General features: G+C 36.9%; 1 protein-coding gene across 2 annotated transcripts in view; it reads left to right on the forward strand.

Moving 5' to 3' along the window:
• The window catches only part of LOC114046112 (collagen alpha-2(IV) chain-like), a 287,529-nt gene that overhangs the window by 69,969 nt on the left and 202,159 nt on the right, over window positions 1-15,401 (forward strand). For both annotated transcript variants that reach the window (XM_027866367.1, XM_027866368.1), the window contains exon 4: window positions 14,013-14,093. In XM_027866367.1, the coding sequence (XP_027722168.1) occupies window positions 14,013-14,093 (81 nt within the window). The remainder of the gene's footprint in view (window positions 1-14,012; window positions 14,094-15,401) is intronic.

Genomic DNA, 15,401 nt, shown 5'->3' on the forward strand with positions numbered 1-15,401 from the left:
GCACCTCTCCTTGCCCTGTTCACATGCAATTGATCCCATCCCCTCCCATATTATCTAGTAGATTGTAATTTTAGTCATCACCTCTCCTCTGAATTTTCAACCTCTTCCACTCAGCTGGTCCCTTCCCTACTGCCTTCAAACATACCCAAGTATCCTCCATCCTTAAAAATAAAAACCTTTACTAGACCCTGCTGTCACCTCAAAGAAGGGAATTTCAGAGTTCAGACTCAGAGGTGATATAGTTGTGGATGAAGATAATATTTAAGATGTGATTATCCCTGTGGGAGACTGAGGTGAGGTAAAGACATAGGTCATTGACACTGAGGAAATAGGAGAGCAATTTGTTTGAGAGCACATCCTCAATCCATGCTTTTGCACAGACCGTCCCTCATGCTTGGAATGTACTCCTTCCTCACCTTTGCCTTATTGTCTCCTTTAAGGCTCAGCCCAAATGCTACCTCCTACACAGGGCCTCTCCTGATTCCACACACAACTCCTCCCCAAAATATATTAATTGGTATTGACTTTACACATATTTTTTATTTACTTTATCCCACCCCTATTAGAATATGAATTCCCTATTTATTTTCCTTTTGTCACCAGTAGACATTTTCATTTTGAAAGCCACTCCTACTGATTTCTATTACCCTTTTAAAGTTACTTGAAAGCACATAATTGTATAATTCCATTGAGAGTAGGAATTGTTTCTTTCTTTGTGCTTATATTGCCAGAGCCTCACACACTGCTTGGCACATGGTAGGCACTTAATACTTACTAATTAATTGACTGACCAATTTTGTATCAATTTTGCTTCATTCCCTACCATCAGTAGAAGTAAATTCCTTGAGGTAGGGAATAGTTCATTTTTGTTATTGTAACCCCATTGCCTAGCACTATGTTTGGCACATAGATATATGGTAAATTATTTTTGAATGAATGACAAAATACATATTGTCAGCACTCAGTATAGGGGTAAAAGTTGGGGTAGAGAGGAAGGCTGAGGTAGGTTCTGAACTCCTTAAGGAAGAGAGTGACCTAGAGGCTAGTAAATCACTGTTACAACATCATGAACAAAGTGATATCAACAGAGTAAACCTCAAAAGAGGAGAGATTAATAAATGATGGCAGCAGAAGAAGGGTCTGAAAGTACCAGTGAAAGAACAAGAAGTATGATTATGCTTCCTTTTGCCCACATGTGTTGGGGTTTGAAGGAAGCACCTAGTACTGCAGATGGTAGCCAGGTGTATGATATCTTTTAATGGGAGCTAAGTGGCTGTAAGGACAAAGAAGATGGAAGATGTGACAGGAAGGAAGTATAGAAGGAAGGGCAATTTTTTTTTTAAATATAAAATGTAGTTTCCAAAGGACACTTTGGAAGAAGAGGGCAAAGGAGCTGACTGGGGGTTAATGACTGGGAGTGTAGCAATTGGGTAAAAATAGATAGCAATCCTGAATCACTGTTGTAAGAGGAAGAGGAGGAAATCATTTGCTAGCAATAGGATAGGTGGAGGGCTTCTTGAAAGAAAGCCCACAAGCTCTAGGAGATGGTAGAGGATACCCAGGATCCTTGGAGAACTCACTATTCTGTTCCAGTTTTTCAGCTTCTCTTTTCCCAGTCTTCTTCTATTGGTCAAGGTTTGATATACTAAAGATAACCAGCATTAGTGGTCCTTTATTTGTAGAGAACCTGCACCTTACTTTTAAAACTGACCGGCTCTTACTAGTTTTTCTTTTTGTCTTCAGTAGACATTTGCATTTTGGAAAGCCACTACCTGCTGATTTCCACTACCCATTTAAAATTACTTAAGACCACATAGTTGTGTATAAATACCGAAACTTTGGCATTTGTTTGGTCTGGTAGGTGAGCTACAGCATTACAATTTCCTCAAGGGAAAGGGGAAGAGGAAGAACCACATACAATGTACATTTGTTGTCTCTCATTCTTGCACTGTGACCAGCTCACCTCCCTTTATGGGATATACATATACACATACATATTTAATAGTTTTTTTCTAAAAAGTTGCAAAGAGACATATTTAGCCTTGATGAAAGGAGAAACATCCTAATAATTAGATTCATCAAAATTTGAAGAAATGTTTCAAGAGATAATGAGTTCTCTCTCACTTTTTTTTAGTTTTCCTATTTTATTTTTTCCCCAATTACATGTTAAAACAATTTTTAACATTTGGTTTTTTTAAAGTTTTGAGTTCCAAATTCTTCCCTTCCCTCCCTCCTTCCCCTCCCCCCCTCCCTGAGACAGTAAGCAATCAGATATAGGTTATAGATTTGCAATCATGCAAAACATTTCCATATTAGTCATTTTGTACAAGAAGATTCAAGTAAAAGAAAAACAATGAAAGAAAGAAAGTGAAAAATAGCATGCTTCAGTCTATATTCAAACAATTTCAGTTCTTTCTCTGGAGGCAGATAGTATGCTTCATCATTAGTCCTTTGGGGCTGTCTTGGATCATTGTATTGCTGAGAATAGCTAAGTCATTAACAGTTCCTCATTGTACAATATTGCTGTTACTGTGTACAATGTTCTCCTGGTTCTGTTCACTTTACTTTGCATCAGCTCATGTAAGTCTTTCCAGGTTTTTCTGAAGTCATCCTGTTTGTCATTCTCTCTCATTTTCATATAAAGACTATAAGACCACTTGCCATACATATTGTAGAAGGGATTCTAACCAGGCAGGCGTTGGTCTGGATGGACTCAGAAGATGCCCCCATTCTTAGATGCTTTGGTTCGCTGAAAGTCTGACTTTTCTCCATTGTGCTAAATCCTTTCCTGAAATCAATCATCAATAAATAACACCTGTATCTTATATAACATTTGCTGCTTGGTCAACTTTTAAATTGTAAAGATGAAAATCACCTGTAAGAAGCTTGCTTCTCCAAGTATGAAGGTGCTGCTATTGTTCCTGACAACAATGGATCATTCACATTTCATATCCACTTACTATCCCCTTTCTAGTTTCATCCACAGCTCTTTTTCCCCACTTTGGCTGATTTTGCTATTTTGTAAGATAACAGGGCCTGTACTTTGCAAATTAGTTTTATAATCATCTAGCTGTAGTTCAGCCTACAGTACAGATAGAATTTGTGATGAAATCTGGTATATATCTACACTCTGCCCATTCACACGTGGATGGTGAGCTGTTGTTAGCCATCTTGGGGAAGTCAAAAATTCCAAAGAGGTTTTCCCAAACCAGGAAATTTTAGTCTTTTATGCAAAAAGTGGTTTGAGACTACATGAGCAGTCTGGAAGACACTAAATAAACTTCATATGGGAATGAAATATGACATTTTGATTATGAAGTCAATGCTAATTAGAATACCAGATAGATACATGTATTTTTGTTGATGTTCAGTCATCTCTGACTCTTCATAACCCTATTTGGAGTTTTCTTGGCAAAGACAGTAGAATGGTTGGCCATTTCCTTCTCCAGATCATTTTACAGATGAGGAAACTGAGATAAACAAGATTAAGTGACTTGCCCAGGGTCACACAAGTAGTTAGTATCTGAGGCCAGATTTGAACTCACAAAGATGAGTCTTCCTAGCTCTAGGCCCAGCACTCTATCCATTGTGCCACCTAGCTACTAGGTAGGTCCTGACCTTATTTTTTTAAGTAGTTATCAGAAAACTCCTCCCTGATGCTAATAGAAAAAATCATGATTTATTTTCTCTTGATTCTTCTGAAATTTATCCATTTTTACTTGATTAAGATGAATCATAATTTTTCCCCTGTAACATAACTCACTTGAGTTTAATTTTTAAAAATAATAGGTGTCTTTGATGTGTCAGAACAGTGGCTTGGTCAATGTTAAATTATCCAGGATTTCCCACTCCGATGGAGCAATTGATCTGGAAAGGGTCCAGGAGTATACAACAAAAGGAAATCCAAAAATATGGGCAGCTGGCTTCAGGGACATCCAGCAATAAGCAACAGGCATCTGTCTTGGCTGGCAGATGGATGAAAGTTGAGCACATTGTTGGGAGAGTATAACAGAAGACCGTAGGCGAGTATCAAGGCAGGCAGACAGTGGATTTCAGGAGCACCTGGTAGCAAGTAGTAGGGCTCCAGCCAGGAAGATCAGAGTACAGGGCTGTGATTCAATGTCCCAAGAGGGCTAATAGTGCCCTTCTCACTTTGTCTCTTGAAACCCTGCCCATCTTTCTAGAACAAATTGAAATGCTACCTCCTCTGTGAAGCCTTTACTGAATCAATGCCTCTCTACTTCATTCAGAAATACACTTTTCTGTAATTGGATATTTAATAGTAATTTATATATCCTTTTTTGATTATGTTTAATATTATTAAAGCAAAATTCATAGGACAAGCCCCTGTGTGTAACAGGATTATGGGGGTCTAGAATCATCCATGCTAATTTGTACATCATCCCTTAGCCTACTACATGATTTGTTCTCATATTTAAATTTATCATCTCAAATTCTAAGGTAATCCCAGGATTCATTAGTTATTTTCTAGTTATCATAATGTTATCATCTCTCTCAAATAATCAAGATTTTCAGAAGACAGATAGGTCATTACAACAATGACATAATTGTATCCTTGAAGGATAAGGTCTTCTTAATTATTTTAGATACTAAAGCTTTCTCTGCCCTGATTTACTCACACCTACTTGAATCTTTCTATTATGGCCAAATACATTGAGGTCTAATCAAAAACCATCTGTGGTCCACGGAACTCTCAAGTGGCAAGGATCAAGAAAGGGGCTTAGTAGAATCCCCTAGTGATATCACCTCTTTAATCATAGAGGCAAAGGTTATGGGAACTGAGAAAAATGTTTAGTGGTAACCCTAGGCCAAAATAAGAAGGCAAGACCTCAAGAATCAGATGCTATAGAGAAGAAGGAACAGGAAGTGAACCTAATATATTCTATTTCAGAAGAGGAGGAGGAGGAAATCTCTAAGGACCATTATTCCTTTACCCAACCAAGGATATTTAATTGAAACCAAATGGATATAAGAATCCCTCTAGCAATGAGAGAGAAAAGATCCCACAGGAAAAATGAGATGGTTAGCTCTAGAAAAATAGTTTTGTCAGCTGTACATTCTAAAGATGTAGGAAGATCTGAGAATTTTAAATAACAACTCCTTAAGAATCAGTATCCATAAATAAGGTAGCTCTACAAAGTGAAATCTCCTTACAAAATACAAGAGAAAATTGCATAAGAGAAAAAAATGGGTTATTAGATAGATTCTGATTTTGCAGAAATCAATTTTTCTCTTAGAAGGCCCACAAGCAATTGTTCCACAGAAATACAGATGAAAGCTGCTGAAATTGATTTAAGCTTTGCTTTGTGTAGATTGTCTAGAGATCAACTATTATCACAAAGTAGTTGAATTTCTTTTGTCCAGGAATGTCACAGTAGCTGATGGACTAAGTCTTTCCAGACATGCCATACTTCAAACCCAGAGTATGGCCCCTTCTCATTTCCTTCCAACCCCCAATGAACCCTTTCTCTTCCTTCAAGTCCCCGCTCAAATGCCAGCTCCTCTATAAAGCCTTCCCACAGCCCCTCAATTAAAAACAATATGTTCCTCCTTAAATGAAAGTACTCCTTTGCCTCGTCACATTTTACTTTCTATGTAACTTAACGTGCTAGAGGTTGTTTTAATTTTTATATTGCCGGTTCCTATCACATAGTATATTCTTAATAAATGTATGTCAATCAGACATTCAGTAAACATTTAATAAGTAGTCACTAAGTGCTAAATGCTGGGAATACAAAAAAGGTAAAAAATGCTACCAAGGCCATTGAGACTGAGTACTCCATCACAACTTCTAAAGACACAGTAGGTCCCTTTCCCAAATTCACTTGCAAAGGGGGAAAAAATTCTCACTGTGATGGATTGCAATACGTGGTACCCAAAAGCAGTATCATTGGCCTCTACTGTTGCCCAGAGAGTGGCCAAAACTCATAAGTATATTTTAATTTTAACTTTCCCTTTCCCTTTCAATGGAGAAAAATGGAGATGCTGAATCTGTTAGTACAAACTTCCATACAAAAGCAATGTAGTGCCCATGGAAATGCAGAGGGTCTGACTATCTCAAGACTACACCTTATCCACTTCAATGCTTCCAGAAGGTAGAAAGATTTGATTATGGTTCACTTGTGTTTCACAAATATTGATTGCCCACTTGATGTACATAAGGCTATGTCATACTCCTGAGATGCAAATTTGAAATGAATGATTAACATGGGGATAAGCATCTCAGTAACTGAAATATGTTATCGCATATACCATTTCCAATTAGTGAGGTCCACTAGGAATTCATAGTGTTCTTAGCATCCGAAGATGTGTACAAAAAAAAAAAAGAGGAGAGATCCTTTCATTTTAATCAGAGAAACCTGAGAAACACATTTTGCAGATCAAAGAACCAAAGTGGTGAATTGACAATGTACAAGATGTCCCAAAAGTCTTGGTGCAGTGTTACACTTTTAAAGCTCAAGACACCTTGGATTAAGCATAAGAGAGAAACTGAGTGAATTAGATCTTTCACAGCAAGAACACTTTGTAAAATCACAAGTGAGCCAGAAATTCTTTTATGTGTTTGCTTTGTGCATCTGCATATATACATGCCTGTACATATTTCAATGACCATGGTATATGCCATATTGCCATTTATTGTATTATCCATGTAGTTTATTTCTTTCACCACTAGATAACCACTGTGCATATTTGGTAGATTTTAATCAAACCACTTCATTCTGTACAAAGTGAATTTTTTATAAAGAATTTTTAATAGACAATTTCTTAAATTAGTTGTTGGCAAATAAAATGTAAGCCTACATCCAATTACTAATTAGTATATTCATAAAATGCCATTCAGGGAATTTTCATTTAAGATGATTAGACATTCTATTCTCAAATAGGAGCATTCTTTCTAGATCTTTTAAACTAGTTCCCTGATTTTCATTGAAATTTATGTAAATAATACGCAGTAATCCACATATGCAGGTTAAGATTTTGGAGAGAACCCCTAAACCAGATTGATTTCATACTTGTTCTGTAACTAAGCCTTAAATTTATCATTTGTATAACTCATGTATATCATTTGTATGATTCCTTGTCATTCCTATTATATCTCCCTCTTCTCAGTATCTCATTTAAAATTTAATTGTAAAACTCCATGATTACTTTTTGTCTTTATGACCCTTCGTTTCAATGGAGAAAAAGTCGTAGAACAAAAAAATATGGTTAGTCTAATGAGGACTAGTACATAGATGTGTTGGCAAGTTGAATTGCTCTGTTTAAACGACAAAAGAAATTTCAAGATTTGAGGAAAGCTGGTAGACACTTTGGGTCTTCACCATGGAAAAGCAGAAGTGTTAGACGGAGATTGGAAAATGTACCTTAACTGAGACAAATACAAACAGGCCAACAAGTAGCCCTGTTCTTTGCTTAATCAGCAAAGTCAAGAAAAATTTCTGAAGAGAGAGATGGTCAGCAATTTCTATAGGACTGTTCTCTCATCACTATTCTCCAGGATGCCAATTACCAGCTAGGCCATGAAAGTTTCTTAAAGGGAACTCTTTGTGTGATTGTGTGATTAGATGGGCCACTCCCACTGGCAGACCAGAGGAATTATTTTACCACATGATTACTGTGTGTTTATCAAGCTTGAAAGTCATTTAAGCTGCAACCCAAGTAATGCCTATTCCTCCCAGCAGTCCTTGCCCTTGCCCCTGGGTAACTTGACCTATGTATTTGTGTGTTCCTAGGCAGGGCAGAATTTCTCTGGTTGAACACTTGTTATTAAAAGGGAAAACCCAGGAATGTGAGGATTTTCTCACATTTGTTACTGCAAATCATTGGTTTCATATGACACAATTTTTTTCTCCCTATGTTCATCATAATGTATACAGATAAAACCCTACAATTTAAATTGAACAGATACAGTTTCCCAAACAAGTGCCTGCTAGGATACTTAAGGTAGAGGAGTGGAAGATACCATTCTTATCTCTATGTAATGACAAGATGGAGGATGCCTAAAAAACTGAATAAAATCGGCTTTGCTCAGTTCCCTAAGAGGTCATAGAATCATAAGATGTGGGGCAGCTAGGTTGTGCAGTGGATAGAGCACCGGCCCTGAAGTCAGGAGGACCTGAGTTCAGATCTCACCTCGGACCAAGCACTAGGCACTTACTAGCTGTGTGACCCGGGGCAAGTCACTTAATCTGAATTGCCTAAAATATATGTATAAAAAAAAGAATCATAAGATGTTAGAGCTAGAAGGGAACCATAAAGGTCGGTCAGTCCAACTCCAGCCCAAAGTATGAACCCCATCTACCACAAGACCAACAAGGAATCATCCATCCTTTACTTGACGAGTTGCATTTATCCACTCAAATTTGGTTCGGTACAAAAGAAGACAAATGTGTCCTTGTTTTTCAGAAGAAGTGATTAATTCCCATACTGATGAAGGGTCTTGAAGGTCGTATAGAGACGTTTGAACCCCTGTCCTCTTAGTTGCCCATTTAGCGTTCATTCTGTGACACCACATAGATAGCACATGCTATCTCATCAGAGGAAGGATTATAAGACCTTACCACAAGCTCATTCTTTAGAGAAAAGACCAGATTCTGAAGAAGTCATTGATTCTTTGTTGGCTCACTCTTAGAGGAATGCAAAATGGAATTATCAAAATGTCCCAAAAATCTTTCATTTCAACCTCTACCTTATTATGAGTAGAGAGGTGGGCTTGGCTTTCTAGAAGGCTATGGTCTTAACATACTTTAAAGGCTTAGAGTATAATGCCTTTATCAGACTGTGGTTGTTTTTTGTTACTGTTGGGCCTCTAGTCTAGTGAGATGCAGAGAGATTAGTCACCAGAAGGTTGCCCAAGTGATGAATTTTTCAATGATAGCAACTCATGAAGTATGGAGGTGTTGCACTCATGAAATATGGAGGTGTTGCAATATACATCAATAGAGTATGTACATCAGTGAAATCACTCTTACAAGGTATTCAAGTATAAAATAGCTTACTATCATACCACAGTACGCTATTTGTAAAATAGTGGTATTTCCTTCTTGAAACCCTGTTAATGTTTTACCCTTGTACCGGTTTTTTTTTCAAAGACTGATAAATAACTTATTAAGTAAACTAGGGTTATTTGCCACAGAATATGTAGATAACATATTTGGAATGGTCTACCTTGGGAGGTAGGAGTTCCCCCCCAACTAGAGTCTTCAAGCAAAGGTCGAACGACCACTTGTGTGGGAAGTTTCAAGGAAGGCTTTTGAGCTGGGTAGGTCTCAGACTCCTTCTAGCTCTGTGATTCTGCAATTTAGTTGGAATATAGAACACCTAGGCTATTTCATGCATTGGTGTTAAACATAATCTTTATTGCAACTATGCTTAAAGTGAAAAATCCCTATTTAGACTCCCAGAAGCTAAAAATTCAGCACACAATATTTTAAATGGTTAAGTGGGGGAAGAAGGAGCTGAGAATAAATAAGCTTTTGGGAAAAGATTAAAACTGTCATAAAATGACAAATTTTTATAAACAAGAACCAAATCAGATCAGATAGCTGCATATTGCTAGGTTTGTTCTACATTTTGGAGTTAAAGTCATCCCCATTTCAAAAGCTTTGGGCTTTCCAATAAAACTAAGCCTTAGTTTATCTAAGGTCATATGTATTTGGCCAAAAGTTTATTGGCCATCAAGCTGTAGTGTAGATAGAGACAATACAAAACACGAATTGTTGTGGAGACTACAGGACTTGCAGACATTCAGCATATGCCTGGAAGTAAAACTGTCCTGGCATACACACTATCATGAAAACCAGACAGAAGATCTTAATCATGGAAACCATGAGAGACAGTATAGTATAATGGAAGGAGAATTGGATTTGAAGTGAAAAAGATCTGAGTTTGAGCCAAACTACTGCTGTGTCTCAACTCCTTGAGCCTCAATTTCCTTATCTGTAAATATGGGATCATAATTGTACTGCCTTTGTCCTACTATGGGATCATAATTGTACTGGGGTTGTTGTGCAATTTGTAAACCATAAAGTGTCCTATAAATAGGAGCAATTGCATTGGTGAATAGCTTTAAAAGACTTTAGAGGAAAGAAGATAGAATAGTAAAGATTTGAATATTTGTAACCACTTCACTAGATTCATTGTTTGAACTAATCAGGACCTACCTGTAGTGGTAATAACAGTCATAGTGCCTATGCCATAGGATTATTGAATCATTCATTCATTCAATAAACATGTGTTGTGCTAGGCACTGTGTTAAGCCCTGGGGATATACAAAAAAGATGCAAATGACAGTCCCTGCCCTCAAGAAGCTTACATTCTAATGGGAGGAGGCTACTGGAAAGCAAATGTATACAAAACGAGCTACAGGAAATAATTGAAAGAGGGAAAGTATTGGAATTAAGAAAGGTTAGGGAAGGTTTCCTCTAGAAGGTGGGATTTTAGTTGGGACTTGAAGCCAGGGAGGTCAGTATACACTGATAATATGTATTAAGTTCTTTGCAAATCTTTAAGCATTATACATGTTGTCCCTGAAGGCTTAGTGCCATTTTAAGCTTTAATAGCTAATAACAGTATCATTATTATTATCATCATCATCATTATTAGTGTAGTTTTAAGCCTTTGGGGGACTTATTATTAGTTATTTATTAGTTAGTTATTATTAATTATCCCATTAGCTTCTTGATTTCTCAGCTTCTCAATGCCCTCAGCACCCATGACCACCACCTCCACGTTACCTCAGTAACCCACAAAATTAGTCATTCTTTAAACTTCAGTGTTACCATGCTTGACCTCCTCATTCCTGAACTCTGAAATCCCCCCAGTCTTATAACAGGCTTTTGTCCTTCGAGCTCTACTCATGAATCACACCTCCTAAACTGGCTCCATTTCCCAGCATCATTTTGTGTATGCTTATCAGGATTGGTAATCATTCACAGCCTCAGCCCCAATAATGCCTCCTAGGCTCATAAAGTCAGAGACTTAGAGCTCAAGGGGACTTTGAGATCATTGAAGCCAGCCAGTGAAACTCAGAGAGCTTGGGGGACTTACTCCAGAGTCACATCACCCATATCTTCCTGACTTCAAGGCCTATTATAATACCTCAGGGGGTCACTCACTATCTCGGTTCTTGGACAATTGACCTACGTATTTATGTATTCCTAGAGCAGACAAAATTCTTCAGGTTAAGGTCTGTGTTCATTGGTAATTAAGAGAGATAACCCAAGATTTAAGTTATAGGATTACCATTCCTACTACTTTATTGAAATTCTCTCTCCAAGGTCACCAGGGACCATTTAATTGCCAAATCTATTAGCCTTTTCTTAGTCCTTATCTGCCTTAACCTTCCTGAAGTATTTGCAGCTCTTGACAGCCTTAGCTTTTATGACACCGGCTTCGTTATTTGACCTCTCCTCAATCTCTTTTGCTCTGCATTTCCTAAGTTTCAGTGTCCCCAAAGTTACTATCATCAGCTGTCCTCCTCTCTTTTTTCTTGATGTTATCCCTTGGCAATCTCATCTCCTCCCTTGACTTCAATGATCATCCGTGACTGGATGACTTGGAGACAATACGGTAGGGTGGAAAGACTGGATTCAGAGTCAGGAAGACCTGGATTTAAACCCTGTTTCAGATTCTTAGTAGCTTTGGGATCTAGAACAAATCCCTCAAGATCTTGGGGCCTCAGCTTCCTCCTTTATAAAATGAGAGGGTAAGACTAGATAACTTCGAAGTTCCATTTTAGTTCTAAATCTATGATCCTATAATAATTCCAAATTAGGCAGCTAAATGACCCAATGGATAGAGGGCCAGCCCTGAGTCAAGAGCACCTGAGTCTAAATCCCACTTCAGTCACTTAATAAATGTGTGACCCTGGACAAGACCCTGTTTGTCTCAGTTTCCTCATCTATAAAATGAACTAGAGAAAGAAAAATGACAAATGACTGTAGTATCATCACCAAGAAAACAACAAATGGGGTCACAGAGTCAGACGTGATTGAAATGGCTGAAAACAACAATATAATTTCTAAACTTATACATTTAGATCTAATATCTCCCCAGAGTGCCAGTGCCAGATTTCTAATTCCCTGCTAGGTATCTATTTAGATATTCAGCCGGCACATCAAACTTAAAATATCCAAATCTGAACTCATCCTTTCCTGAAGATCTTCTCTTCTTGGCTTCTTTATTTCTTTGGATGACACTCAGACTTGAAATCTTAATCCTATTTGAGTCTTCATTCTCTCTCAACTTTCTCATACATTGAGCTGCCAAGTCCTATTGCTTGTACCTGGTAACGGCTGCCCTATCTGCATTTCACTCCTCCACTACTCCTTCCTCCTGCTGCCATTGTAATAGTTTCCCAATTGGTCCTCTAGCCTCCAGTCTTTCTTCTGTGCAACTCATCTTTCATAATGCCCCCAAATTATTGCCCTAATGCTTAAGTTTGGTCATGTTATTTCCATACTCAAAATAATGAGTGAAAGCTCTTCAGTGGCTCTCCATTTGACTCTAGGATAAAATATAACTTCCTTAGCCTGGCATTTAGGCCCCTTTCTCAGTCTGGTTCTAACTTATCTATTCAACCTTGTTTTATTCTAGCTGTTCTTTGATTTCATCCTATCTTCTCCTATCATTGAACATTTGGGCAGGTGGTATGGTTCCTATGCTTGAAACGCATTCCCCTTACCTTCGTCCCAGGTTGTAACTTTTGAAATTCTTCTCTCACCAAACTTCTATAGGCCTCATTTTCCTCATCTGTAAAAATGAAGAGTGAAAAAAACTCACTGATGCTTCAAGTCCCTTCCAACTCCAAATCTATAGTCCTGAGGTCCTCCTTTAAAGCCCAGTTTTGGATGTCACTTCCTCCATGAAATTGAATGCTGATTTCTCACTAACTTTGCCTTTCTCCCCTCTAATCCCACAATTCCTTTTCTGTGTCTCTTCTTTACCTTTATGTACCTTATAGCATTCTTTTCTGGGTAGATATCTTATTCCTCTTATTTGATGTTAAGCTTCTCAAGGACAGAGACTATGTCATCTTTATTTTTATATCTCCAGTACTGAGCACAGGAAAGTAGCTTAATAAGTATTTATTGAATTTAATAATTTTGTAATTTTCTGTGTTCCTTATATAAAATTACTAAGTTTAGTAGCATCTATTAATAGTTATATAACTCTAAAATTCATTTTTGATGAGACAGTTTTAGCAAATACTAATGAAATTGTCAGACCAAGCTTTTCAAATAATAATAACAATCTATCAGAGAGTTTCAGAAACTTATTAGTTGTTTTTATAATCTTGCACTTTTATCCTGTTAAATTTTCTGAAATAAAAAGTGTCTCTTGCTTTAGAATTTAATAGTAATGTAATGCAACAAATGCAGCAAACATTTATTAAGTATCTAGTATTTGCAGAGCATTGTCTTAGGGCCTAGAGAATACACAGAGTCGATTAGGTTTAGAAGGAATTAGGATAAGATTCATGGAAGAAGTAGCTGTGTGACCATGGTCAAATCACTTAATCTCCATTTGCCTCAGTTTTCTCAACTGTAAAATGGGGATAATAGTGTCTCTCTCCCAGGGTTGTTGTAAGGATCAAATGAGATAATATCTGTAAAGCGCTTAACGCTGTGCCTGTCACATAGTAGGCAATGCTTTTTTCCCTTCCTTCCTTCTTTCATTCCTTTCTTCTTTCCTTCCTTCGTTAGATTTTAAGTTTCTCAAGAGCAGTGACTGTAGTGCTATTATAAAAACTTTATAACCAGACCCCTCTCCCATTTCCAGTAAAGTATTATACATATAATATAACATGTATAGGGCATGGGCCAGGTGTGCCATGCCCCCCTAGTCTACACTTGAAGTACGTCTATTACAGTAGGTACTTAATAAATGCAACTTTTTTCTTCAAATGACCTTTGATACTAATTATACTTTTACTATGAGTTGTAGTTGAAATTATTTAACTATTTTCTTTTCTTCTTTTATCTTCTCAGGGTGTAAAAAAATACGATGTGCCCTGTGGTGGAAGAGACTGCAGTGGAGGTTGTCAGTGCTATCCTGAGAAAGGAGCCCGGGTAAATACAAATCCTCTTCTTTGTTTAGAAATACAAGCTCGGAACTGATTAGGGTTATCACAAAGGATTTTTAAAGCAAAATTCTGTTACTGTTTACCTGATTGTCTCAGACTATACCTATACTTCCATGGAAGGTAAATACTTCAGAATTATTTATTTTCCTCTAAGATATTTAAGGGGGAGAAATATTCCTGAAAATAAGAACAAACAGCAGTATACTCTTCAAAATAAATTTATTTTACACCAATTCAGACATATTAAATTAAGACCATGAATATGGTTTCATGTATTGCCACTTATTTCTCTCATTTATTATCATACATATGCATATATACATATATCACAAGTGTTTGTTGCAAATGTTACATTTATAACAATAATATTTACAAATTTTAAAATAATGTATAACCCCAAATCAAGACTCTCTGAATTGTGCTTAACATAGACTATATATTCTACAGACTTAACATAAACTTTCTATACTTGGAGAGAACAACATGATGGTACTTTTTTTTTTAAGGACCAAGATTCATCAAATTATTATATAATAGAGTTGAACATCATTTAATGAATTCTCTCCTTTTTATTTACTTCATTTCAAAGGCCATTGTCCCAGATTTATATTTCTACTCAAAGTAATATGTTTAAAATAAAGGAGGCTATACTTTTTGATGATGAGAAAAAAACTTTACATTTAAAATATTGCCTCTGATCCTTTATATGGTTTGTTATTAGAAAATGTCTGACCTTTCACGCACACAAGGAATTTTTTTTGACAATCCGCACTCCGTCCTTTAAGTAAAAAGTTTTGTTTTACCTATTTTCTTGCCCTTGAAAGACAGACACAAATGGCTTGAGAGACATTTATTGAGATTGTTTATCTAAATATCCAACTAGAAAAATAATTTCCTGAGTGGCCATTGAGATGAGAAATTGATAGCACAACAGAAAAAAAGCCTGGCAAAAGGATAACTTGCCTAACTGGAGAAAATTAAACTTTAAGCTCCCTGAGGGCAAAGGCTTTATATTATATTTTACTTTGTATGTCCCTTAGTGACTACCACAGTGCTTTAAGCATGACACACAGTTGATACTTGTTTGCTTGTTGAATTTGCAAATATTTCAGTCATGTCGACTGGTCTGGATATAATCCATTTACAGATCATCAAAGGCTAGAGGAAAAAGGACAATCAAAACATGCCTCATAAAACTGAAAATGTTAAGATGACCAATTCTATCATTTCCACAATTGTTATCTATTTATACACATTTGCAGATACTAGTGTCTTTGTGTGTCCTCATTACTTA

Source organism: Vombatus ursinus, unplaced genomic scaffold, assembly GCF_900497805.2.
Source record: "Vombatus ursinus unplaced genomic scaffold, bare-nosed wombat genome assembly UNPS02014781.1, whole genome shotgun sequence".
In the NCBI taxonomy this organism is placed as follows: domain Eukaryota; kingdom Metazoa; phylum Chordata; class Mammalia; order Diprotodontia; family Vombatidae; genus Vombatus; species Vombatus ursinus.